Source organism: Peromyscus leucopus, chromosome 6 (assembly GCF_004664715.2).
Source record: "Peromyscus leucopus breed LL Stock chromosome 6, UCI_PerLeu_2.1, whole genome shotgun sequence".
NCBI classification, from domain to species: domain Eukaryota; kingdom Metazoa; phylum Chordata; class Mammalia; order Rodentia; family Cricetidae; genus Peromyscus; species Peromyscus leucopus.
Genome location: NC_051068.1, coordinates 110,185,805 through 110,212,129, shown reverse-complemented (window position 1 = coordinate 110,212,129; position 26,325 = coordinate 110,185,805). Strand labels below are relative to the sequence as shown.

Sequence of the window (26,325 nt, the reverse complement as noted above, 5' to 3'; positions counted from 1 at the left end):
CTGCAGGCCATTGGGAGCAGTGGAACCCCCGACCTCCACCCCCCCCCCCAACCCCGCGCTGCCCTGCCCTTCCCAGTGGCACTTCTGACCCACATCTCTCCTGCTGCCTCGCAGGTACAATGCAGCTCTTCCGGCAACTCACAATCAGCTGTAACTAATAGCAGGAAGCGCTTTTCACCTGTACAGGCTGCCTAGCACCTCCTGTTCCAGTGTTTGTTTTGCCTCAGCAAGTACGCGTTACCCGTTTGAAGGGGAAAGGGGTAAATAAAGGTCTACATTTTCCTAAGTTCTTAAGGAACATACATGCCTGGTGTGTATTCAATCAATGTTTTCATCATGTTACCTTAGTCTATGAAAACAGTGCTGACTGGCATTTCACACTAAACAGCAGGGTCTGGTCACTTAAAGCAGGATTATCTTCCACATCAAGTCCAATCAGTGGGGACATTGCTACACCCTGAGGGTCTCTACCGGTCCAGCTGTCTCACATTGTGATACAGTGCCTTTCTCACATAACTGGAACTGTCCAAAAGACAGTAAACAGGATGCCCCCTCCCCATTCTGCCAAATTTCGGAAGTTTTAACAGTTCATTGTATGACAAAATTGGTTATGACTTGTTGATCTACAGATGAACTGTTTAATTAGTAAGCACAGAATGTACTTGAGAGCTGAAGGAGATCTAGGAGACACATTCATTAAGCAAGTTTAAAACTAGTTTTGGGATATGACCTTTATTGAGCTTATCCACCAGAGTGGAAATAATGTCTGTACAAAACCAAATGTTTGTTACTATAACTTCTGCATCACAATTAAAATCCAAACAGTTTTTTAAAAACAGTCAACTCAATCAAAACCCACTACTTCAGAATCAATAGCTTCTTTGAAGCCACAGTAACACTTAAATATGGTTAAGACTCGAATGCAGAAATTTGGTTGGTTGGAAGGTTAATTAAGCCTCCAACTTGCTCAAATAGAATTACAAAAAGGCAAAATTGTGTTTTTCACAGAGATACAGTCCACTGGAATCACCGACACTGGACAGCTGTTAAGAATATTTAGAGTCCTGAGATAATAAGGAATCCAGGCATCCTTAGACAGTCTTCTGTTGTCCTTTCTTCCCAATCAGAGACTTGTGGATGTGTGGGATGACACCTAGGAGAGTGACAGGATTAATTGTACTTTCTGTAGAAACATTTTAAAACAGTACATGAAATAAATCAGAACAACTCTACAACATTCAAAGGTCTTTAAAAGACATACGTTCAAATAGAAAAGCAAAAACTGAGTGATGTAAATGTAAACCAAATTTCATAAACCCACCATGATTTATCAGAATATACTTAAACGTCTTCTAGAAGTAATGAAAATTTAAGAATTGTCTTAATGGAAATGTAATGAGTTTCAGTGTTAACATACCACCACCAGCAATTGTAGCCTTGATCAGAGAGTCCAATTCTTCATCTCCACGAATAGCAAGTTGCAAGTGACGAGGGGTAATACGCTTTACCTTCAAGTCTTTTGATGCATTTCCTGCCAACTCTAGTACCTAAAAGGCAAAATTCTGATCACTTTCCCAACTTCCCTTCGGGCAGGATCCATGAAGCTGGCCAAACCTCAGTGGTGTTTAATCTACCAACTGTCGTCATCCCCCTACTACCTGAATGACAAAATTATGCAAATTATGCAAAGGACTGAAGGGCCACTCAATTGCTTTTGCAAGAGCAGCAAACTCTGGCTCAGCAGGATCCTCGCCTGAACACTAGCTCCCTCTAGCGCTCCCTCGGCCTCCGCGCGGGGTTTAGGGCCTGGGAGTTTTCTTGCATCACTTTCCTCCTTCCCTCTCGCCACTTTCCCCCGCCCCCCAAACCTTTTCCAGATCACAGGCGTACTCCCGGTTTACCTCTGCGGTGAGGTACTCCAGGATGGCTGCGCTGTACACAGCGGCGGTCGCGCCCACACGTCCGTGGCTGGTTGTCCTAGATTTCAGGTGTCGATGAATACGGCCCACAGGGAACTTGATTTTCATGCGCACACAAACAAAAACGCACAAAGATAGGAGATTCAAAGATGAAAAGATGATGTGCGCGCCAAAGCCAAGGACGGCGGTGCGCCAACGCGCCCTGGCAGCAACACGCGATCGACGCGCCCCCCCCCCAAACCCCAACATTCAGCCTCTGCAGGCCAAGTCGCGACACATCACCCACGCAAAGCTGGAACACCCATGCAAGGCGCCGACAAACAAGCAAGGGGGTGCAAAGATAAAGGCCGGGTCAGCCGGCTGCGGCTGCGGCAGCAAGCAACCTACCTGCAAGCCGGCTCGCTGCGAGCGGGAAACCGCCTTTGTCTTGGCCTTTCCGGAGTCCTTTCCAGCCTTACCGCCAGCCTGCGGCGCCGCCGACGCCCGCGAGCCCGGGAGGGACGGGAGAGGATAGAATTACCCGGGCGCCGCCGCACCCCTCCCCCCACGGCGGCGTCCCGGAGGCAGGCGCGCGCCCGAGGCCCGCCCGCCCGCCCGCCCGCCGGGGTCCCCGGGCCCGCCGCGCGCCCCCGCCCTCTCCCCGCCGACCCCCGGCCGCGCGCCCGCGGCGGCGGCGCGCCCCCGCGGCGGCGGCTCCCAGCTGCGCCGCGCGCCCGCGCGCCCGCGCGCGCCACCCAACCGTCGCCTCCGGCCCGGCGGCTCCGGGCTCACAAAAAACACACCGCCCTCGGCTCGTCCCGACCCCGTCTCCGCACGCTCCCGCCCGCCGCCGCCTCGCCCCGAGCCCCGGGGACGGCGGCCCCGCCCGCTCCGAGCCCACGGCCCGCGGCCGCCCGGCGTCACTCTCACGTTACCATCTCGGACCGTGCTGCAGATCGGACAAGAGGGGAAGAGACGAGGCCAGGCGGACGCACAGCGAGATCCCGGCGCCCACTCCTCCGTCGTACCGCGATTCAAACTGCGCCGTCTCCCGCCTTCCTCGCGCCCTTTATACCGCAGAATGTTCCCTCATCCGGGAACTCGGCTGGCTCGGCCCACCAATGGTGGCCGCCCGCCTTCGGGACGCGTCCTTGAGGCTGCAGCCAATGGGAGCGGGCGGAGCGGGCTGGAGGGGCGGGCGCTCGCGAGCTCGAGCAGTGATTGGCGCGCGGGGGGAGGAGTGGGGGAGGCGGCGGGACGGGACCGGGAGAAGAAGGGCGCCACGGCGGGAGGGCAGAAACAGAGCGCTGCGCCACCGAGCGAGCGAGCGAGCGAGCGGGCGGACGGACGCAGGCGTCACGTGCCCGGAGGGAGGAGCTGGACGGCCGGGGAGGGCCGCGCTGGCCTCCTCTCCACCGCACCACCCCCTCCGACTCCCGGCGGTGTTCGGGAGACCACGTGAGCTCCCCTCCCGGTCTAGCCTGGCCCCTGGCTGACAGCCTGGGCCTCGCAGCTTCGCTCCGGCCTGGCCCGTTCCCCTCCACCGATCGGGGGTCCCTTCAGGCTCCTCCTTTGTGACAGGTGGCTTATCCAGGGAGAGGAGCTCAGGTCGGCCTCTACTTGGCGAACCACTTCCCTGGTAGACTCTTACCCCGAGGTTGTTTTTCATCTTCCTCCACTTCGACTGATTTTGTCTACACACAGGAAGCTTAGGATGAAGCGTTGTTATAATGAAATCATCAGCCATAATTTTGCGGAGACTCCACATCAATGGGATGCGCCTATAGCCTAGTGTCTAAAGTTGATTTATTGAAACATTGAAGCTATTATGTGTCAGCTTGCTTACACTAAACATTTTGCCACATGAAAAATGTTGGGTAAATGTCAGTGGGGTAACTGTAACATGATTCACAAGCAGTTACAGATGGTTCATGTAATCAATTACAAATGCTAAGTTTAAAAAAAAAAAAAAAAGGGACTGTACGCACGGTACTGTCCTGAAGCCAGCCACTTAGACTTGCGGTTAGCACGTTGACAATACCCGTTTACATCACTAATGGCTTGGAGACCATAATGATCTAAAGCTTTCATATTTATAGTATGTAATATGTAACACTTTTAAATTTTAAAAGACTTGCGTGGTCATGTGGGTGGATGCAGGTGCGCATGCCGTGACGATGTTGTGGAAATCAGATGACAGCTTGTGGAATGGGTTCTCTCTCGCTACCTGAACATGGGAAACACAGGTAGTCAAGTTTGCTCGGCAAGTACTTTTTTTACCCATTGAGTCATATCGCCAGCTCAACAGTATATTATACTTTTTATGTAACTGAATAGTAATGTGAAGAAAATTTTGAAGCATAAACACTGCATTATATTGGGCTTCAGTTTGAAAGATTTTATGAAATTTGAGGCCCCCCTGGTACTCAGAGATTAATGCTAGAGGAGAGGCTCCCAACGATTTTGATGCCAAGGCTTATTTGGAACTAAAGAATTATCATGATGCTATCACGTGATAACAATAGAAACAAAACAAAACTGCGAATCTCCTGCAATCCCAGTACTTAGTAGGCTGCATCAGGAGAATCACAAGCAGAAGGCCAGTTTGAACTACACACAGATTCTATTTCAAGAAGTAAGGACTGGGGTTGGGGATTTAGCTCAGTGGTAGAGCGCTTGCCTAGGAAGTGCGAGGCCCTGGGTTCGGTCCTCAGCCCGGACCAAAAAAACAAAAAGAGTAAGGACTGGTCTGCTGTGGTGGCAGCCCACACCCTTAATTCCATCACTAGGGAGGCAGAGGCAGGCTGATCTTTGTGAATTCCAGGACAGCATGGTCTATACAATGAGTTCCAGGTCATGTAGAGTTACAGAGTGAGACCCTGTCTCAAAAAACAAAACAAAAAAACCACAACCAAATATCTCAAAGCAATTTCATTGGTAGAGCAATAATAGCTTAGCCCGGAACTTATAGCCCAGCACTGACAGAGAACGAAAGAAAGAAAATTATAGAGCCAAGCCCAAATGGCAGTTAACCTTGGCTTCTGGTGAGATTTCTTGATGTTTACCTCACAGCCAGCATCATTGCATTCCTCAGATAATTCTGGGCAATCTTTTTTTTGCTATAAAATTCAGCTAAAAGAATTTACTGTTTCTTCATTGAAGAGTGGTAGAGAAAATAAGCTCACTATCAAGTACACATGAATTCTGCAACACCTCCTCCTCATTATATCATCTTAGTCCTCAACTGCCCCCCCCCTTTTGGTTTTTCCGAGACAGGGTTTCTCTGTGTAGCTTTGCGCCTTTCCTGGATCTCACTCTGTAGCTCAAGTGGGCCTCAAACTCACAGAGATCCTCCTGCCTCTGCCTCCTGAGTGCTGGGATTAAAGGCGTGCGCCACCACTGCCCATTTTTTTTTTTTAATTTTTTGAGACAGGGTTTCACTTTGTAACAGCCCTGGCTGTCCTGTAACTCCATTTGTAGACCAGGCTGGCATCAAACTCACAGAGATCTGCCTGACTCTGCCTCAGGAGTGTTGGTATTAAAGGTGTGCACTGTCATACCTGGTTTTTGTTGTTAAAAAAAAAACAAACAAACAATAAAACACTATCTTAATTCTGTAGCCTAGGGTAGCCTGGGACCTTCTATATATATCAGGCTGAGTTCCTGTGATCCCCCTGCCTCTGCCCTCTAGGTTCATACTACCATGCTTTTCAAAAAGATTATTAACTTCTGAAAGCTCAAGTTTACACCATCTGTTCTGTTTTCACATAGCTGTTTAAAGATTAAGGAAAAGGGTATGCAAAGTACATGATAACATGTGCTTGACTGACACATAGTAAATGCTTAATAAACAACTATAAAGATAGTAGGGAAGGTTCAGTGGTTTGAAAGAGAATGGCCCTGTAGGCTTATATATTTGAATGGTTGGTCCCCACTTAGTGGAACTGTTTGGAAAGGATTAGAAGGTATGGCCTTGTTAGAGGAGGTGTTGACTAGGGATGAGCTTTGAGGAAAGTAAAACTATGCCAGCCATAGTCTCTTGGCCTGTGTGCATGCAGATCAGGCTGTAATAGCCCCAAGCCTGCCTGCCTGCTGCCTAGGTGATCATGGACTAAGCCCCTGAAACTGTAAGCAAGCCCCAAGTTGAATGCTTTCTTTGATAAGACTTGCTTTGGTCATGGTGTCTCTTCATCGCAATAGAAAAATAGAAGAGGGATAAATAAAGTAACTTATATTCCTAATCTGTTTGTCCTGACTAGTAGTTTTGCTTCTTTTGATGTAGAAACAGCAACCAAAAGTGTGGTTGAATGAAAAATGTTGCTCATAGTCTAGGACATTCAAATACTTTGTCCCAAGTTTGGGGAGATATAGGTGGTGCAGCCTTGCTGGAGGAAGTATGCCACTCTGCAGGCTTTGAGGTTCAAAGCTTCACACCACTTCTATCCAGTTCACAGTGCCTACGATTAAAGATGTGTAGATGAAATTCTAAATAGTCCTAGTAAATAAGAAACACAGAGCCGCCGGGCGGTGGTGGCGCACGCCTTTAATCCCAGCACTTGGGAGGCAGAGCCAGGCGGATCTCTGTGAGTTCGAGGCCAGCCTGGACTACCAAGTGAGTTCCAGGAAAGGCGCAAAGCTACACAGAGAAACCCTGTCTTGAAAAACAAAAAACAAAAAACAAAAAAAAACAAAAAAAAAGAAACACAGAGCCAAATACAGAGGAAATACCCGAAGAGATCAGAGAGTCACGACTACCTTATATTACCACCTTGCTGCCATCACTTCCCCAGAGAGACCTTCTTCCTGTCGACTTGTGTTTTTAATTGCCTTTTTGTTCTGCCTTCTAATTGGCTCTAAACTCAACCACATGACTTCCTCATCACTGCCTGTCTATACAGACCTCCAGTTCTCTATGGTTGGTACTGGGATTAAAGGTTCATGTCACCACGCTTGGCTGTACCCTTGACCACACAGAGACTCTGCCAGCCATGTAATTGCATTAAGGGCATGGGCTACCACCGCCTGACTGCTGTTCCTGGCTTGCTATGACCTCTGATCTCCAGGCAAACTATTTATTAACATATAAATAAAATCACATTTCAGCACAAATATCACCACAAAGATGTGAGTTCTTGTCTACCTTTTCCTCCTGCCGTCCCTGCCATTTGCTTCTGTGCCTTTCCATGCTGATAGAGATATGCCCATTGGAACTCTTAAGTCAAAACAAACTCCTCATGTATGCTGTGGATGATTGATTGATAAATAAAACGCTGATTGGCCAGTAGCCAGATAGGAAGTATAGGCAGGACAAAGAGAGAGGAGAGGTCTGGGAAGTGGAAGGCTGAGGCTGTCGCCATGAGAAGATGTTAAGATACTGGTAAGCCACGAGCCACGTGGCAACTTATAGGTGAATAGAAATGGGCTAATTTAAGATATAAGAACAGCTAGCTAGAAGCCCGAGCCATTAGGCCAAACAGTTTAAATAAATATAAGCATCTGTGTGTTTATTTTACAAGTGGGCTATGGGATCTTGCGGGGGCTTTGTGGGATCTGGAGAGAAACTCTCCAGCATCACATGTAAGTTGCCATGGTCATGGTGTTTATCACAGCAACAGAAAGGTTCCTGATACAAAAGTTGGTACTGAGAATGGGGTGCTGCTCAAGAACATAACCATGTCAGTGGAGGAATGTAAAAGACCGTGAGACTTTGGACTACTTGCATCGTGGTTGCATGATATAAGTAGAGCTTAACAGACCATCAAAGTAGGAGCCTGGAAGACAGTAGTGCTGAGAGCCACATGGACTGTGGGTCACCTGCCAAGGAGAACTGCATCCATGGAGCAGAGCCAGCCCAAGAAAGAGCTGTTTTGTAGACAGGAGAGCTGGAGGGCAGAACCTTTGATACCAGGAATAGAACTACAGAATTTGGTATTTGCCCTGTTGAGTTTGGTCTTCCATTGAGCCAGTGTAGCATGAATCCTAATTAGTTTTAATAAAAACCTCAGGATTTGTGCTACAGGCCACTATTTCCTCATTATGTTGCTAATCCCACTGGGTGAGAATAAGAACACTACCACAATTTTCTTACCAAATTTGAAGCAAGCTTTATTAAATACTGTCCAGGACGATGGACACCGGCCAGATCTATAGCTGGGATTCCCAGAGTATAGCTTTGAATTACATTAGTCAGGGGCTTATAAAGGCAAACTCCACAAGCCTACATACTTCCTGCTTTTGTCCAATGAGGGGCAAGCATACTTCCTGACATACTTCCTGCCTATATACCTCCCACCTACATGTGGTGAAGCACATCCTGTGTGGTTGGAGCAACCAACCTTGTTTACAGAAGTGAAAACGCGTGGCTTATTATCTTACACGAACAACAGCCCCCAGCATTCTAGGAAGTTATCTGTCCTTGGGCAACTGGGACTTACAGGTTAGAGGCGTTTTGGTTTTCTTGATCTCTTAAGTACAGTAATTAAAATTTAAAACATAATTTTAGCCCCCACAATGTCCCTACTCCTCTCTTTTGGAATGGTAATGTATACTCTGTAGCATTATATATTGGAAGTGTGTAATTTGTTTTTTAAGTTTACAGGGTTCTCTGTACTATCATATGTTGGAAGTATGTAATTTGTTTTTTTAATTTTACAGGGTGTTACAATAAAGAGATTTCCTTGAGTCTTAGAAGAGACTTTGGACTTTTAAATTGTGTTGAGACCGTGAAAGACTGTGGGACTTTAAAAGTTAGACTAAACATATTTTACATAACGATTTGTCACAAGCTGATGGGGACCAGGAAGTGGGACATTATGATTTGAATGAAAATGTCCCTGTTTTAGTTAGGGTTTCTATTGCTGTGATAAAACACCACAACCAAAGGCAACTTGGAGAGGAAAGGGTTTATTTCAGCTTAGTCAGTCATCCAAAGAAGTCAGGGAAGAGACTCAAGGCAGGAACCTGAGGCAGGAGCTGATGCTGAGGCCATGGAGGAGTGCTGCTTACTGGCTTGCTCCCCATGGCTTGTTCAATGTGCTTTCTTATAGAAACCAGGACCACCAGCCTAGGGTTGGCATCACCCACAGTGAGCTGGTCCCTGCCACATCAGTCACTCATATGCACTATAGACTTGCTTACAGGCAGATCATATGGAGGCATATTCTCAATTTAGAGTCCCTTTCCCCAAATGACTCTAGCTTTGTCAATTTGCTGTAAAACTAACCAGCACAGTCCCTCGTAGTCTCAGGCATTGAACACATGGTCCAGTTTGGTAGTGCAGTCAGGGGAGGTTTAGGTAGTTCAGCCTTGTTGGGGGAAATATGTCACTGGGGTCCACTGTCTCTGCTTTATGCTCGCACTTGACAAGGTGAACTCTTGACTTCCTGCCCCTGCACTCATGCCTGTCACTTGCTGGTATACTTCCCTGCCATGATGGACTTTCACCCCTCTGGAACTGTAAGCCAAAGTAAACGCTTTCTTAAGCTGCTTTTGGTCACAGTCTTTTATCACAGCAACAGGAAAGTAACTAATATGCACAACCAGGTCACCCACCCTCCCAACTAAAACCCCATTAGTTTAATACAGTAACAAAAGTTTTCCTTTTCTCTCCAAGAAGAAGCCAGTATTGGTTTATCTTCTTTTCACTGTATTTGTGTGATGATCTCCCCAGTCCCTTTCCTGGGCTGAAAAGGATATGATGCAACTGTGTTACTATTTGGGGGTTATCTTTGCTGTAGTTGTGGTCATGATAACACATGTATACATGTGTACATTGTTCAAAGCAATACCAATTTTTGTAGTGTGTGGTGCTGAGGATCAAACCTAGGGCCTCCCACAGGGTAGGCAAGGACTCTACACAGAGCTACGTCCCAACCCCACAATTACCAATATAATAAATACTCTTATCACAAAAAAATATAAAGCAGTAGGAAGTAGATGGTCCCTCTATTGTGGACTTTACAGCTTTCTCCTAATAGACAGAGTCCATTAGCAGCTACTATCTTCTCTCGGGGCCAGCATTGTCCTTAGCTTCTCATAGAAAGAATTTGAGATAATGTCACACTTGGAAATTCTAAATTTCTCAATACATATTGCTTTAAATGTATTTTTAAGCAGAGAGGAACAGATTTCCAAGCTATTTCAAAGGATATTAACATTTATAGACAATGGCAGAATTTCTAACCAGAAAATTCATGTCAGAATCTTGATTCTCATAGGACATGGGGTGGAGGGACTTTAAGACTCATTCATCTGTTAGTAACTGAATTCCAATGTGATATGTACAAAATGTTGACTGAGAATAAAAGAAGTAGTCACTTACATTCTACATGGCTTCAAGAAAGCAAAGTACTTGAGCCATGGTTTTTGCATTTATTAAATAGCTCACAGAATCAGATAAACCAACACTGCATAATTGTGAAAAGGCTTACTAAGGTGAGAACATACACGCTGATACATTAATATCCTTGTCACAGTAGCCATAGCTCTTCCAAATTCCTCACATAAACGTAATTAAGAGATGCCTTGGGTCCTAAGAGAGCCATTTAATTCAGTGGTAAAACTAAAGCCATGTGTTTATAGCACACTTCTCCTGACTCCTGATACAACACTAATTCACAAATGTAGGGCATAAGTTGTAAACATAACCAGCAAAATCTACTCAACCCAGACTTTCACATCAGGAAAAGAAATTGATAGGCTATGGATTCCATTGTATCCTTTTAATTTTTAATACTTATTGTTTTCTTAATTTTATTTTTATCTATGTGTATGGGAATGTTGTCTGTATGTATGTTCATGTACCCTGTGTGTGCCTGGTGCTCATGAAGGCCAGAAGATGGTACTGAGTCCTGGGGCACTGGAGTTACAGATGGTTGTTAGCCACTATGTGTATGCTGGGAATTGAACCCCAGTCCTCTGGAAAAGCCATCAGCGCATTTAGCTACTGATCCAAGTCTGCAACCCCCTCTACCATCTCTTTTAACTCAGTAAACAATTCATATCAGAGTTTCAGAGGTTTTGGACATTTACTGTTTTAACAAAAGTGAATGGTGTTTCCTTCTCATGATATTTAATTATCTAATATTGTGAATAGATATTAATGCTGATCTTTAGGAGTTATGTGATATAGGGAAATATGTGTATGCATTGATATTATTTTCTTAAATTAGATCTTAATTGCCTATATTAGTATTTTATAACTCTTCTCTCTCCAGGTAATTTAACAAACCCACGTAACAACAAGGAGATGATTGCAGATTCTCAACATGTTTTGATTGTTCTCGTGACTCCTTTTGTCTCCATATAATCAAGATGGAATACAGAGACATATGTTACAGCATAGGATACGCAACACTCCCTAGCAATGGAATATATGACAGCACCAGATTGGCTCCGCCAATCTGTTTGCTACAGCAAGGCACGGTTAGCCAGTTGTTCTGTGTCAGGCATTCTGCCAAGCAATAGCAGCTGGGAGAAAGGACATACTGGTCAGAGGTCTAGCTGAGGACATCAGACCAGGAGGAAACTTCAAACAATGATTCAGTCATTAAGACCATATTGACAAGGCTGTTACAGACTACAGAGTTGATGGGACACCAGGTGGACGGCATCTCTAGTTCAAAGAACAGAGCAAGTGTAGGGGGTGCTTTTGAAGACTATGTTTAACTGTGTTAGTGTGGCTGGAGGGGCAGGTTGGTCAGAGGAAGTGGCAGTTGGAAGGTAGGTGTGGTAGAGATTTCCTGTTTGTAGTATAAATTAGTAAATTGTCACATGCTGTGTATTCTTACTGAGGGCTGACTCTGAGAACAAGCAAATGTGTCTTACTTCAAGTAGTCCCCAAGTCTCCCTTGTCCTGGAGCAGACTGGCTCCCTGGCGCTGTAACAGAGAGAAAGGAGAACAGCAAACACCTAAGGCTATTGAAAACATTGTGCCCTTGGAAACAGCCAGAAGGCAAACAGCTCTGGTGAGGTTGCCATTGTTTGTGCAGGGGTATAAAAACACCCCTGTGGGGTTGGAAATCCCTAAGCTCATCCAGAGAGTGCTCTGCTCTGCCTGTATTCTCTCTCAGTCAGACACTGGCATAGCTGTCTCAACTAGGCTTCCCCAGTCATCTCTGATGGACGTTGTAAGTACCCGATTTGATGATGCTTTGCTGTCTATCTGCTACCTGCTATTTGTCCTTTTACTGTTGCTTGTCACATCTTTGATAAACTTGCTCCCTGGACACTGAAAGCATGCTGTAGTGGTTCATCGTGGTTGCCAACTTCACTATATCTGGAAATAAATAAAACCCAAGCACCTCGACACATCATGAGGGGTTTTCTTGAATTATTTGAGGTGGGAAGACCCACCCTAAACCTGGATCATTTGAAGTTGGGAGAACTATCCGAAGTCTTGGCCAGACCTTCTGGTGGCAGCCAGCATGAAAGGACATGGAAGAAGGAAGCGGTTGCCTTTGCCTGCTCGCCCTCACTCTCACTGTCTCACTGGCAAGTTCATCTGTCCTGTTCCTGAGGCATTCCTTCGTAGCAGTTAGAATTCCAACCTACTTCTTCTTCTTTTTTCTTTTTTTGGTTTTCCTAGACGGGGTTTCTCTGTGTAACAGTCCTGGCAGTCCTAGAACTCACTCTGTACACCAGGCTGGCCTCGAACTCACTGAGATCTGCCTGCCTCTGCCTCCTAAGTGCTGGGATTAAAGGCGTGCACCACCACCGCTTGGCTGGAACCTACTTCTTTAGGATTCTACCCCAGACTGAAATGTGACAGCTCTCTAGGACCTCCCTGGGACTCCAGCACCAGACCGAGACTGCCGAGAGAGACATCCAGTATCAAGGGCTGAAGAGCTACCAGGTCCTTGGCCCTTCTGTCAGGAGACAGCCATTGATGCACTACTCAGACCACAGCCCAAGCCATATACATATGGTCAGTCTATTGGGTCTGTTCCTTTAGAGAACCCTGACACACATGGCTACAGTGTTCATTCTCTGAGCCATGTCTGCTTTCCTATCTTCTTCAGCCTTAGAACTTACAGTTTTCAGCAGGACATAAGGTATGTTTGTTTTTTGTTTTTTTGTTTTTTTTTTTTTTTTTTTTTTCAAGACAGGGTTTCTCCATGTAGCTTTGGAGCCTGTCCTGGAACTCACAGAGATCCGCCTGCCTCTGCCTCTGCTTCTGGGATTAAAGTCATGCGTCACCACCGCCCGGCTGCTATGTTTGTTTTTCGAGATAAGGTTTCATGTATCCCAAGATGGCCTCGAACTCTTGATCCTCCTATGGTGATATTTTATTTGTACTGAAATGTAATTTTAATTTTATGTTAATAAATAAAGTTGCCTGGGTCAGAGCTATTAGAGCCATAGCAAGAGTGTGGTGGTTAGAAGAGCTAGTAGATTTCTGTATGTTCAGGGATACAGCCAGTATTGGAGACATACGCCTTTAAGACCTGGAGGGCGGTACTTACAGGCAGTGATGAGGCAGTCATGTGGTTGGGTTTACAACCAATGAGAAGGTAGAACAGAAAGACTATTTAAACACAGACAAACAGGAAGTAGCTCTCGCGGGGAAGTTAGGAGCACTGCAGGAGGTAAGATTTTATCTCTGAGCTCTGACCTCTCGGCTTTCTCTTTTACATTGGCTCTGTGTTTTTTATTTTAATAAAACGATTGGTTACATCTACATCCTCCTGCCTTAGTCTCCCAAATCCTGAGATTACAGCTAGAACACCGCCATACTTGACTAGGACATAGGATGTCTTCATCCACTGCTTGCTGCTACAGAAAAATGCCTGAGATTGAGTAATTTAATTGTGCTTATTAATATTTTCAGTTAGTACACAAAATAATGAGTTGGTTATTTCCATTATATTTTTACTTATTGATAAACCCCTATATCAAGGGCTGACTTTCAATAAATTCATTATGACATTTTCACACACAGATATATATATATATATACACACACACATACATATATGTGGCATTTTGCTCATATTCATCCCCCCAACTTCTCTCCGTATGTCTTCCTCTCAATTCCTTATAGTTCTGGAAGCTGGAAAGATGACAGTAAGACTCCAGGATGTTAAATTATCTGATGATAGAGGCTTCTTAATTCCAAGTTGGCACCACCAGGCTGCATCCCCTGGTAGGAAGGAGCACTGTGTCCAGTGGACAAAGTGAAAGTAGATGAGCTTCCTCGGGAAGACCTTTCCTAAGTGCTCCTGATTGTATTTGTGAGGACAGATTCGTCACGACACAATCACTCCCACTCCTGCACTGGGGACTGTTCCATTGGTTTCTGTTGCTGAGATAAAATACTAGTCAAAACCTACACCGGGGAGGAAAGGATTTATGTGGCTTTACTTGCCTGTCACAGTGCATCGTAAGGGAAGCCAAGGCAGGAAACCAAGGCAGGAGCTGACCCAGAGACCATCGAGGAATGCTGACTACTGGCTCACTCCTCATGTCTGGATCAGCTTGCTTTCTTATACAACCTAGGACCACATGCCTAGGAGTGTCATGGGATGGGTCCTTTCATATCGATCATTAATCAAGAAAACCCCTATTGGCATGCCCACAGACCAGTTCAGTGAAGGCGGTTCCTAAATTGAGTCTCCCTTTTCCTAGGTCACTCTAGTTTTTGTCAAGATGTCAAAAATCTAACTACCACAGAGGTTAAATTTCAGCAGTGAGTTGAGAGGGATCAAAAACATTTCAATCAAATTACTTAGTTTTTATAATGTGTGCAGACAAATTTCTAAACAGTCTTAGTAAATAAGAAACACAGAGCCAAATACAGAGGAAATAGCGAAAGAGATCAGAGCAATAGCCACGACTAACTTTAGCTTACCACCAGCAGTAGAGAGAGAGCTTCTTCCTGTCTGACTTGTCTTTTTATTGCCTTTCTGTTCTGCCTTCTAATTGGCTCTAAACTCAACCACATGACTTTCTCATCACTGCCTGTCTATACAGACCTCCAGATCTCTATGGTTGGTACTGGGATTAAAGGTTCCTGTCACCATGCTTGGCTGTTTCCTTGACCACACAGAGACTCTGCCTGCCATGTGATTGGACTAAGGACGTGTGTCACCACTGCCTGACTCTGCTTATTGGTTCACTTTGACCTCTGATCTTCAGACAAACTTTATTTATTAACATACAAATAAAATCACATTTCAGCACAAATAAAATATCACCACAAATGTGTATTGGATACTTTTCTCATTGCTCTCACCAAACACCAGACAAGAAACTACTTAAGGGAGGTTTCATTATGGCTCATGGCTTGAGGTGATGTCGTGGCAGGGAGGCCTTGGCTGCTAAGCACCAAGGAAGCTTACAGCGAGGCCAGCTTACTGCATGGTGCAGATCAGAAAGGAGAGAGATAAAAGGGTGGCCCATAAACCTCAAAACCTGTTCCTGTGGTCTGCTCTCTCCTGTTAAGCCCACCTTCTAGAGTTTCTGCCACCTTTCAGAATAGAGCTGACAGTTGGTCTAGTGTGCACAGCAGCAAGCCATCTGTAGAAATAGGAAAGCCATAAGCTGGGGCTGCAACTGGGTGGCAGAATACTTGCTTCTTACATCTGAAGCCCCAGTACTCATACAACCCAGGTTGACCCACAACTTGGTAAGTACCCAAGGATGACTTTGAGCTGTGGATCCTTCTGCTTACACCTTCTACTTGCTGGGATTACAGATGTGTGTGTGTATATGTGTATGTGTGTGTGTGTGTGTGTGTGTGTGTGTGCGTGTGCGTGCATGCATATGCTACCACGCCCAGCCCTCTCAGTGTAAACAAAATCTGCAAAGCATACAGCTAAACAACTTTTAAGAGATCTGTGCCAGTTTTCAGAGGAACGTTGTTTACATTGTCCTCTGGTGTCTGTCCTAATTTTTCAAAAATAGTCATTAATTTCTTCAGCAAACCTCAACTGCTCAGAATCCTAACTGGAAGCAGAGATTTTTTTCCTCCATTAATAGATTAGTCCAACTCCTCTAGGCAGGAACTGTCTAGACCATTTATCATATTTCACCACAGGATGTGGAAATTTACACTGTCTCTTTGTTCTTTTTTAATATCCTATCTTAAAACAGCATGCTTATCTTAATAATAAAACAATGAGGGCTGGCTCAGAGGTTAAGACAGTTTGTTGCACTTTTGGAGGACTGGAGTTCAGTGTTCAGCACCCATGTTGGGCAGTTCACAACTGCCTGTAAGTTTTGTTCCAGGGGATCCAATGTCTTCTTTTAGTCTCCAAGATATCTACACTGATATGTACACACACACACACACACACACACACACACACACACACACACACACACACACATTTTTAAAACAAATAAATGCCTGGTGGTATATGCTTTTAATTATAAAACTCAGGAGTCAGGACGATCCCTGAGTTCAACATCAGCCTGATCTATATAGGGAATTCCAGGTCAACCAGGGATACACAATGCGACCCTGTCTCAAAAAAGAATCTAAAACTTATCTTTAAAAACAACAACATATGGGTGAGGTGGCACACATCTTTAATCCCAACACTCTAGAGGCAGAGGCAGGCAGATCTCTGTGGGTTTGAGGCCAGCCTAGTCTACAGAGTGAGTTCCAGTCCATCCAGGGCTATGTGGAGAGACCTCAGAAAACAAAAACAAAGGAGCTGGGCAGTTATGGCACATGCCTTTAATCCCAGCACTTGGGAGGCAGGGAGGCATCTCTGAGTTTGAGGCCAACCTGGTCTACATAGTGAGAACCAGGACAGCCAGGGATGCACAGAGAAACCCTGTCTCAAAAAATAAAACAAAAATAACAATGAACAAAGCTGGACACAATGGCATATGCCTTCAATCCCAGTATTTAGGAAATGGGAGGATCAGGAGTTCAAGGCTGTCCTTAGCTATATGAAGTTCAAGGGCAGCCTGGACTCTTGAGACCATGCCAGACTCTTCTCTCCGCCAAAGCAAAAAACACGAAAACACGGGACAATTCATTTTCCCACCAAACTATGCTGAAAATTTATAAATTTTATAAACTGTGGGAAAAACCAGGTAAGTACATGCTATTGTATCATTCTAATGTAGAAGTGCTTGTTTCATGTCATTAATTCTTGACTTTTTAAAAAGATTTATTTCCTATTTGTATTGATGTGCACATGTGTGTATCTGCATGAATGTATGCCATATGTATGCAGATGCCAGAAGAGTCCAGAATAGGACATTGAATCCCTCAGAGCTGGAGCAAGAGGCAGTTGTGAACCACATGATGTGGATGCTGGGAACTGAGCTTTGGTCCTCTGGGAGAGCATCAAGTGCTCTTCACTTCTCTCCAGCCCCCAATTTTGTGACATAGTAAAAACCTTATTCATTTGAAGAAAGGGATTGGTCTGTTAACATTGTAAATTACAGAAAACTTGAAGACAATGTATGTGTATATGAGATGCATAGTATAAATGTATACTTTTGCATACAACCATCCAAAGCAGTGGTCCTCAGCCTCCCTAATGCTGTGACCCTTTAATATAGTTCCTCATGTTGTGGGGACTCCCAACCATAAAATTATTTTTGTTGCTACTTCCTAACTGTAATGTTGCTACCATTATGAATCATAATGTAAAGATCTGTGTTTTCTGATGGTCTTAGGTGATTCCCTGTGAAAAGGACCTTTGATCTTTAGAAGGGTCATGACCCACCACAGGTTGAGAACCACTGATCTAATTCAACAACAAACACTGATAAAGGAAAGGGATTATGGACAATAGCATTAAATTAAAAAGGCGTTTATAGTAGCATCATCTATGTATGTATCAAGGCTGAAGAACTTTACAAAATGTCTACCTGGGGCTGGTGTGATGGCCCAGCTAGCAAAAGCTCTTCTTGCACAAACCTGATGACCTGAGTTCCCCAGGAACAGTGGAGGGAGAAAGTCAACTCCAAAAAGTTGTTCTCTGTAGTCATCATTTTCTATTGCTATGATCAAACTCCATGACCCAAGGCAACTTGTAGAAGAAAGAGTTTATTTGAACTTATGGTTCCAGAGAGATAAGAATCCATCATGACAGAGAAGTGACCAGGCATGGCTGCTGGGCGCTCACATCTCCAACCACAAGCAGGAAGCAGACAGAGCAAAACTAGACCTGGGTGAGGCTTTTTACTCTTAAAGCCTGCCCTCAGTGCCACACTTTCTCCAGCAAGACCACACCTCTTAAACCTACTCAAACTGTGCCACCAACTGGGACCAAGTATCCAAATGCCTTAGACTCTGAGGGCACTTTTCATCCACACCATCACATTCTCTGACCTCCACTCACACGCTGCTGTGGCACACTAATGCCAGAGCCACTCACACATCTGAACTCACACACATACCACACATACTGAATACAACTATAAATTAATGAATGGGGTCTACCTGTTGTGTTTTCTACTAAGTTGGTTTCCAAATGTTGTTTACGAGTAGTTCAAACTCTAAGATCCGTTTCTAACGTCGTTGGACTTTCACACGATTAGGACCTGAAGTACTGGCCTCCTACTCTCCGTTGCCTGTAAGACTGGGGGGCAGGTTTTGAAATGGCATATTTATTCATTTACATATTTATTGAAAAGCATTTTTATTCACACTGCATATTTTGGGGGGAAGCCAAATCTCCCCAAAACTCACCCCTAGAAGCTGAACTGTCCTTGAATGCTGGTGTGCAAATACATGTATTTGTAAGATTATGTCTGTCGTAAACTTTCTGGCTCAGTCTGTTTCACACATTTCCATGGGAGATTTTGAATACAGGGCAAAGCACCTTCTCACTTAGGTGATCATTCCGTGGGTTATGAACATAATTGCCAGTGTAAATAGACCAAAGAATGGGAAGTAGATAATGAAAGTCCTGAGTGGCTGAGACCAGGTCATTACTAACCATTGTTAACCTGTCCTCTTTCTAACCATTCCCTGGGGACTATGCCTTGCAGAGAGGGGCAGCACGTGATTGGCTCATGCTGATGTGCTGTTTCTACATCAAAGCTTTAGGAAATAAGCAGGCCTCCCTGCCCCCTTCTGTATTTGAGACTGGCGCCCGCCCCTGTGACTCTGAGGCAGATGTGGTGGTTAGTCTTGATTTTCTACTTGATGGGATTTAGAATTACCATGGAAACAAGTCTGAGCATGTTTGTAAGGGATTGTCTAGATTATGTTAATTGAGGTGAGACCCACCCTACAAGTGGGTGGAACTATTTCACAGCTGGGATCTCAGATCCAGTAAAAAGTAGAAAGTGGCCTGAGGATATTAGCAATCTGCTTCCTGATGGTGGATGCCACAAAACTGGACCCCTCAGCTGCTCAATCCTAACTTTCCACCTTCCTCACTGTGATGGACTGTGTACACTTGAACAGAACCCAACTAAGCCTTTCTCTCCCAGTGGCTTTGGTCAGGGTGTTTTCTCACTGGAAGAAGGAAAGTCAGTAAAACAGCAGCAGACAAGGGCGCATCTCTGAGACTGAGTTCAGAGAGGGGAATCTCACAAGCAGGAAGAGCAACCCTTCCGTGTGTTAGACCACTAGGATTTTGTGTGGTACGGTGTTTAGCCTTCCCAACTAATAAAACATGTGAAGGTAGTTTTGAAAGATTTGTACCTATGAACTCTGTTATTATTAGGAGTCAAACCTCATGCTTGAAATCTTGGGTTCAACCTCCAGCACAAATTAAAAAGACAGAACAAAACATCAGCTTCTGTCTCTGAATAAAGATTTAAGTGAATAAATAATTTAAGTGAATAAATTATTCACTTATTTAATTTTTGAAACAGGGTCTCCCTGTGTGCCCTAGTTGATCTGGAACTCAGTATGTAGACCAGGCTGGCCTTGAACTCACAGAGATCCACCTGCTTCTGCCTCCCAAGTGCTGGGATTAAAAATGTGTGCCAGCACACCTGGCATTTGTTGTATTTTTAACGATATCTATAGCGTGGTGCCCAGTGGCTCACAGCAGTTAACCTAGCACTCTGGAGACGAGAGCAGAAGATTGTAAGTTCCAGCTCCATACCAGGACTGTGCCTCAAAAACACAAAAAAGAAAAAAATACACTAAAATATTTAAAGATGAGATTAAACAGCTTCTTGATTTTTGTTTTAAAATGTTCTAACCTGTTAAAAAAGAAGACAAGGAAGTCATCTTCATTAGGTTTTTATGACTATGATAAACATCATGACCCAAAGCAACTTGGGGAGGGAAGTTGTAGTCCATCATGAATAAAGAGTTGGGTCAAAAACTCAGGGCTGGAACCTGGAGACAGAAGCTGATGTAGAAGCCATAGATGGACATTACTTACTGGCTTGCTTCCCATGGATTTCTTAGCTATCTTTTTATATACCCTAGGCCCACTTGACTAGGGATGGCATGGCCCACAGGGATAGGACCCTTCCACATCAATCATTAATCAAGAAAATACCCATACAAACTTGTCTACTGGCCAATCTAATAGAGGCATTTTCTTAATAATGGTTCCTCTTCCAGATAACTCCAGCTTGTGTCAAGTTTACAAAATCGAGCCAGGACAGAGGTGGAGGGATAGAGAGGTAGGGTTGACTCTGGGAAGAATTGGGGTGAGCAGCGGGAGCAAGTATGCTCAAGATACATTGTATGACATTTTCAAAGAATTAGTTAAAATATTATATTAAAAAAAAAAACAAAGATACCAACTTAAAAAAATTAGGTGCAGGAAAAGTAAAAACATGGAAAAATATTGATGATTGTTGAGTATTATACTCATGATTTAAAATTTTCAGAGGAGTTCAAAATGGAGGGGTAGATAGTGGAACTGTTGGAGATGGTATTGTTCAGGGATGAAAAAACCAGCTCTGCCACATGGTCGCACAGTTTGCCCTTTCTTGAGAACTTTATTCTTGGATTTTAGCTTGACCACCACCACCTGCTCCTCCTCATCATCTTCCTCCTCCTCCTCTTCCTCCTCTTCCTTTTCCTTCTTCCTTTTCTTATGAAGAACAAACTCATTATCTGAATTAAACCAGCTAGGCTAGCTTTGCAGCCCCTCTGGGCTTTACCACATAAAGGATATTTAATTGTTTGAGGCTGGGTTAACTGTCTTGAAAAGCTAATATTCATCTGTGTAAATATATTTGTTGCAACTATTATTTTGCTTGAGCTATACTAAAACAACACACAGGAACCTTGTGCAAACATTCACATAGGGAACCATTGTAGACCATGAAAGACAAGAAGAATTGGTGCAGTAAGAAACAAAAGAGGAAACCTGAAGTCGGACAACCCAGATTTGACATTGACACTTCTCAGCTAAGACACACTGGTTTAATTAACCCTATGAATAATACCTCTGTTGAGCAAAATATGTTTGCATAAACTACAGGAAGTGCTTTGTCAACCCTAATGCATTCATCATACCAAGATGAAATAGCAAAATGGGTGGAAGACAAGTAGGCAAGTGTGGTGGACACATCTGTAATCTTAGAACTCAGGAGACAGAAGCACGACTATGGGGTTGAGGCTAACCTGGGATACATCACTGTTGCTGGAGGGCTTCTCTCCGGGATCCACCAAGCCCCATAGTCCCACAATCCATGTATAAAATAATCACTCAGACGCTTATATTACTTACAAATTGTATGGCCATGGCAGGCTTCTTGCTAACTGTTCTTATATCTTAAATTAACCCATTTTTATAAATCTATACCTTGCCACGTGGCTGGTGGCTCACCGGCGTCTTTACAAGTTGCTTGTCCTCGCAGTGGCTGCAGTGTCTCTCCTCCTTCTTCCTGTTTCCCCAATTCTCCTCTCTCTTTGTCCCGCCTATACTTCCTGCCTGGTCACTGGCCATCAGTGTTTTATTTATATAGAGCACATATATTTATATGTGCTGTGGATATATATATATAAATATATATATATATATATATATATATATATATCACAGCACATCACAGTAAGATCCTGTCTCAAAAATAAGTAAATAAGAAAGAATATGTAGCATAACTTGCACAATGGCTCCTGCACAGAAGATAAAGAGAGAGAAAGGATGGCAGCTGTGGCATCAGTGAGATGTTCCTGGGAATGCAATAGTGACTTCACAGGCACACCCGTGGTGTGAGCTTTGGGCAGCATGCCCCGCAGCCCCCCATAGAGGTCTGGAAATTTGCCACAAAGGAAATGGGAACTTCAGATATGTGTATTGATAACAGGTGCAACAAAGCTGTTTGGGTCAAAGAATGGGGACTACTCCATATCCTTTCTGATAGCATTTGTCCCACAAACATGGTGGACATGATTCAGCAAACAAGCTCTGTGCTTTGGTGACTTATGTCCCTATCACCATGTTCAAAACTCTACAGTGGATGTGGATATGAGCTGCCCAATGCCAAATAAAATCACAAGATACCAACAACAATGACAAGACCAAACCAAAATCAAATCCACCCTGAATGAGTGTTGACGAGCTGACAAATTTCCATTCTATACAGGTAAAGAATTATTCACATTGATTTAAAAAAATTCTTTGACATTCACTTATTTTATGTGTATGAATGTTTGCCTGATTGTATGTGTGTATGTGCACCACACACATGCCTTGTGCCCATGGAAGTCAGAAGAGGGAGTCAGACCTCTGGAAGTGGAGATACCGATGGTTGCCAGCCACTGTGTGGGTGCTAGGAACCACACCAAGGTCCTCAGCAAGAGCAGCAAGTGCTCTTAACCTCTCAGCTAACTATCCAGACCCCACATTCATTTTTAAAATAAAACCAAGTAGTTAAACACAAAATTTCCTTTAAAATATACCTGAAATAACTTGAGAATGCTGAAAATGACTCACTTTACTGCCTCATTCTTTTCTTGTTTGTTCTGGTCTCCAGCACCCCAGGCTGGCCTGGCACTCATTGTGTAGCCAAGGATAGCCTTGGATGTCTCATTCTCCTGCCTCTACCTCCCAGGTGTTAGAATTATGAGTTATAGTGCCAGAAGTCCCTTATTTTTAATATAGCAAGTTAGTATCTTTGTTGACCTTTTTTTGGCAAGGTTTCTCTATGTAACAGTCTTGGAAATCATTTTGTAGACCAGGCTGGCATCAAACTTATAGAGATCCACCTGCCTGTGCCTCCCAAGTGCTAGGATTTAAGGCATGTTCCACCATGCCTAGCTTTCCATGTTGACTTTAATTAATTTCAGCACAAAACACAGTTTTTATTTATATTTATTTTTACTTTATGTGCATTGGTGTTTTTTCTGCATCTATTTCCATGTGAGGGAGTCGGATCCCCTGGAACTGGAGTTACAGACAGCTATGAGTTGCCATGTGGGTACTGGGAACTGAACCTGGATCCCCTGGAAAAACAGTCAGTGCTCTTAACCACTGAGCCATCTCTCCAGCTCCCATGAAATACAGTTTTATGTCTTAAAAATTTTGTAGGTAAATCAAGTCCCACACTGAGAAGTCCCAGGTCATGTTAACTGTTGTTTGGACTGCTTTTTTGGTATTTTATATTTCAATTTGAAGTAAATACTCAGCGTTGTTACTTATTTGTGCTCAGCTTTCTAAGAAATTGTTTGAGATACTTAGTTAACCTTCATTAATAGAAAAGTTGTTCTTACAACATAATTTTGAGTCACTAAGGGAAAACCTGAACTTTTTACATACCCTCTTTGAGAAAGAGGCCACAGGCAGTACTCTGATCACTCTAAAGATATTCATTCATGGCATGGAAAGATAGCCTAGTGAGTAAAGACACTTGCTGCCATCCCTGATGACCTGAGTTAGATCTCTGCAACCTATATAGTAGAAGAAAAAAACCACATCTCTGTGTGCACCCCACCCACACCCACGCATAAGTAAGTGTAAGAGGCTGGAGAGAAGGCTCAGCCATTTAGAACACATGCTACTCTTGCAGAGGGCCAGAGTTCACTTCACAGCACCCACTGTAGGCAGATTTTTTTCATCAGGACCGTCAATCATCTCTGTCTTGCCAACTGCTTCCCAAATAACCACACAGAGACTTAATATTAATTAATAATAGCTTAGGCTTGTCTCCAGCCAGCTCTTACGACTTAAAGTAACCCATTTGTATTCATCTGTGTGCTGCTCTGAGGCTCATTTACCTCATCTATGAACTTCCCATGTTGTTTCTTCTGCATCTGGCTCCAGACTCCTCAGAGTAATAGATATTTACAGTGTACAAAGATTGTTCCACAACAACCCCTGTAGCAACTCACAGCCTCCTGTAACTCCAGAGAATCCAGCACCCTCTTCTAGCCTCCTTGGACACCAGATACACACATGATACACATGAATTCAGGTAGGTACACACATATACACATACACTAAATAAATAAATTTTTTATTTTAAAAAATGAATCTTTTTTAATGTAAAAAGAAAAGTTCATTTACTTAATTGATGATTTAAAAACTACAAAGTATCTTGGAGATAAAACCAAACTTTTTTCTCCTGTCAGTCAACAAGAACCAAGTGTTATGTGTCTAACAAATCTTCATCAGTGAAATGATTGGATCGGCTGACAAATGCAGTGCTGGCTTCTTTCTAACTGTATTTTTATTAATTCTTTGATGATTTCACAGAATGTATTTTGATCATATTCACTCCCTACTTCTCCCACATCAACCCTCTCTATCCCCAGCTCCCTACTTACCTAACAACAACAGCTGCTTCTCCTCTTCCTCCTCTCCCTTTAAAAGTCCACAGAGTCCAACTTGTGTTGCCCATTTAGTATTGGGAGCAGGAACTGTCCTGGAGTGTGTGGGACCTGCCAAGGGTCACATCATTAGAAGATGATTGTAATGGGCCCTCAGACCTTAGCACAACTGATGCCATGTTACATTCTGACCTTAGAACCCAGCACGTAGGCCCCAGCATCTGCCAAAATGGGAACAAAAATCTACTCCATCAAAGACCTAAGTCCATAGTTTCAGAACCGAGGAAAGTCCCTAAATGACTAATCTTGCCTTTTGGCTTCTGTCGTTCTGCTGCTGGATAACTGTTTTTGCCATGTCACCCAGGATATGGTTTTTGTGCATAAAAGTCAAAGAGCTGCGAGGACCAGGGCTGCATGATTTGCAAGTTCCCTGCTCAAATAAAGACTTTCTATTCGGCTTAAGAGTGGTCATGTGTGTTCTCTGGTGAGCTTACCTTGCAACACTATATTCTTGAATGCTTACTTGTAGAAAATTGACAAATAGTTGAGTAAAATGTACTTTCCCACTGTTCTAGCTAGTTTTATGTCAATTTGACACAATCTAGAAGTCACTGAAAAGAAGGGCAATTGGGCAAAGATAACTAAAATTCATCAAATATATGTATGAAAGTATCAAAAAATTTAAGTAATTTTAATTGGCTCAAATTTCTCTTTGAGGAAGCAATAATATCTAGAAATTTAAGTGAGGTTCTTTTTTTAAAATTCTTTCTATCACTGGAGTAGAATCCTGGGCTGCATACTTGCTGGGCAAGTGCTCTACCACAGAACTACATCCCTACTCTTAGCAAAAAGTGCTTAAGTGATGCTGTGGTTTAATAGTGAAACTTGGTTTTACATATCATGTTTATACATTATAATGGGTTGGTTTGCTTATGATTATTATCTGTCGTGACATAATTTGTACTGTCTATCAGGTAATATCTAAATTTTTATAGTAATTCAAAGAGTCAACAACATGCTTGGCTAGTACTGTATCTAGCTAAATTCAGTTGTATTGTGAGGGGCAGACTGTCAAGTATGGCTCCTTAGCCATAGGCATGACTGTGGCACTTACCTTGCTGACACAGTATTCTGTAACTACAAGTGATATACACACTTTTGCAAAGAAGTAGATGCTCGGGTCTATCAGGAAACTCTGTGTGTGTGCCTGAGATCACAACTAGAGCCTTGTGCATGTTAGGTAAGCACAGGCGCTGCCCTAACTAAGCCACAGGGTCACCACCAGGAAGTTAGCACTCCTGTGTTACCGCCCTCCGAGCTGTGTCAAGTCCACAGACCCCATTCAAGTGTCGACATTTGTCCTAGTCATGTACTTTACTGTGAGAGAATCCATTCAGTTCTGAAGCATGGAGTGCACGTCTCTGTTGTATCTAGTCACTTGGGACCACCCCTCAGCCTCTTTGGATTTTGATGCTAACTCTGTCAAATGGCTTTCAATTTCTATTCATCCTGTGTTTTCCATCTTTGGCAAGAATGTTGCAACCTCATCACATTCTATGTAGCTTATAATTCTTTCTCTTTTCTGCTTTGTTTTTTTTTTTTTTGAGACAGAGCCTCTCTACATAGCCCTGGCTGTCCTAGATCTCACTCTGTAGACCAGGCTGGCCTCTAACTCACACAGATTTGCCTAACTCTGCTTCCTGAGTGCTGCAATTAAAGGCGTGCGCCACTGTGCCTGGCGAAACTTTCTTTCACACCCTATTTCTCACC

At 43.8% G+C, this 26,325-nt stretch overlaps 2 protein-coding genes across 2 annotated transcripts; both read right to left on the bottom strand.

The window, feature by feature from the left end:
- Positions 1 to 713: 713 nt before the first annotated feature.
- Positions 714 to 3,038, bottom strand: LOC114683296 (histone H2A.Z). The gene is made up of 5 exons (XM_028857532.1): positions 2,834 to 3,038; positions 2,307 to 2,384; positions 1,902 to 2,015; positions 1,418 to 1,547; positions 714 to 1,153 (listed from the first exon to the last, which is right to left on the bottom strand). Exons 1-5 carry the CDS (start codon positions 2,834 to 2,836, stop codon positions 1,092 to 1,094), a joined length of 387 nt encoding a protein of 128 aa, XP_028713365.1. The 5' UTR covers positions 2,837 to 3,038; the 3' UTR covers positions 714 to 1,091.
- Positions 2,944 to 24,674, bottom strand: LOC119088230. Its single transcript, XM_037207136.1, has 4 exons — positions 24,553 to 24,674; positions 11,722 to 11,775; positions 4,037 to 4,121; positions 2,944 to 3,592 (listed from the first exon to the last, which is right to left on the bottom strand). Exons 3-4 carry the CDS (start codon positions 4,042 to 4,044, stop codon positions 2,968 to 2,970), a joined length of 633 nt encoding a protein of 210 aa, XP_037063031.1. The 5' UTR covers positions 4,045 to 4,121; positions 11,722 to 11,775; positions 24,553 to 24,674; the 3' UTR covers positions 2,944 to 2,967.
- Between the last annotated feature and the right edge of the window lie 1,651 nt (positions 24,675 to 26,325).

What these genes read in the sequence shown, in the direction of transcription:
- LOC114683296 (XM_028857532.1), bottom strand. An exon ending in CGCAGCGAGCCGGCTTGCAG is followed by an intron (nt 2,016 to 2,306) that starts GTAGGTTGCTTG and finishes ATGAAAATCAAG; the next exon opens with TTCCCTGTGGGCCGTATTCA. An exon ending in GGCTACAATTGCTGGTGGTG is followed by an intron (nt 1,154 to 1,417) that starts GTATGTTAACAC and finishes TCACTCTCCTAG; the next exon opens with GTGTCATCCCACACATCCAC.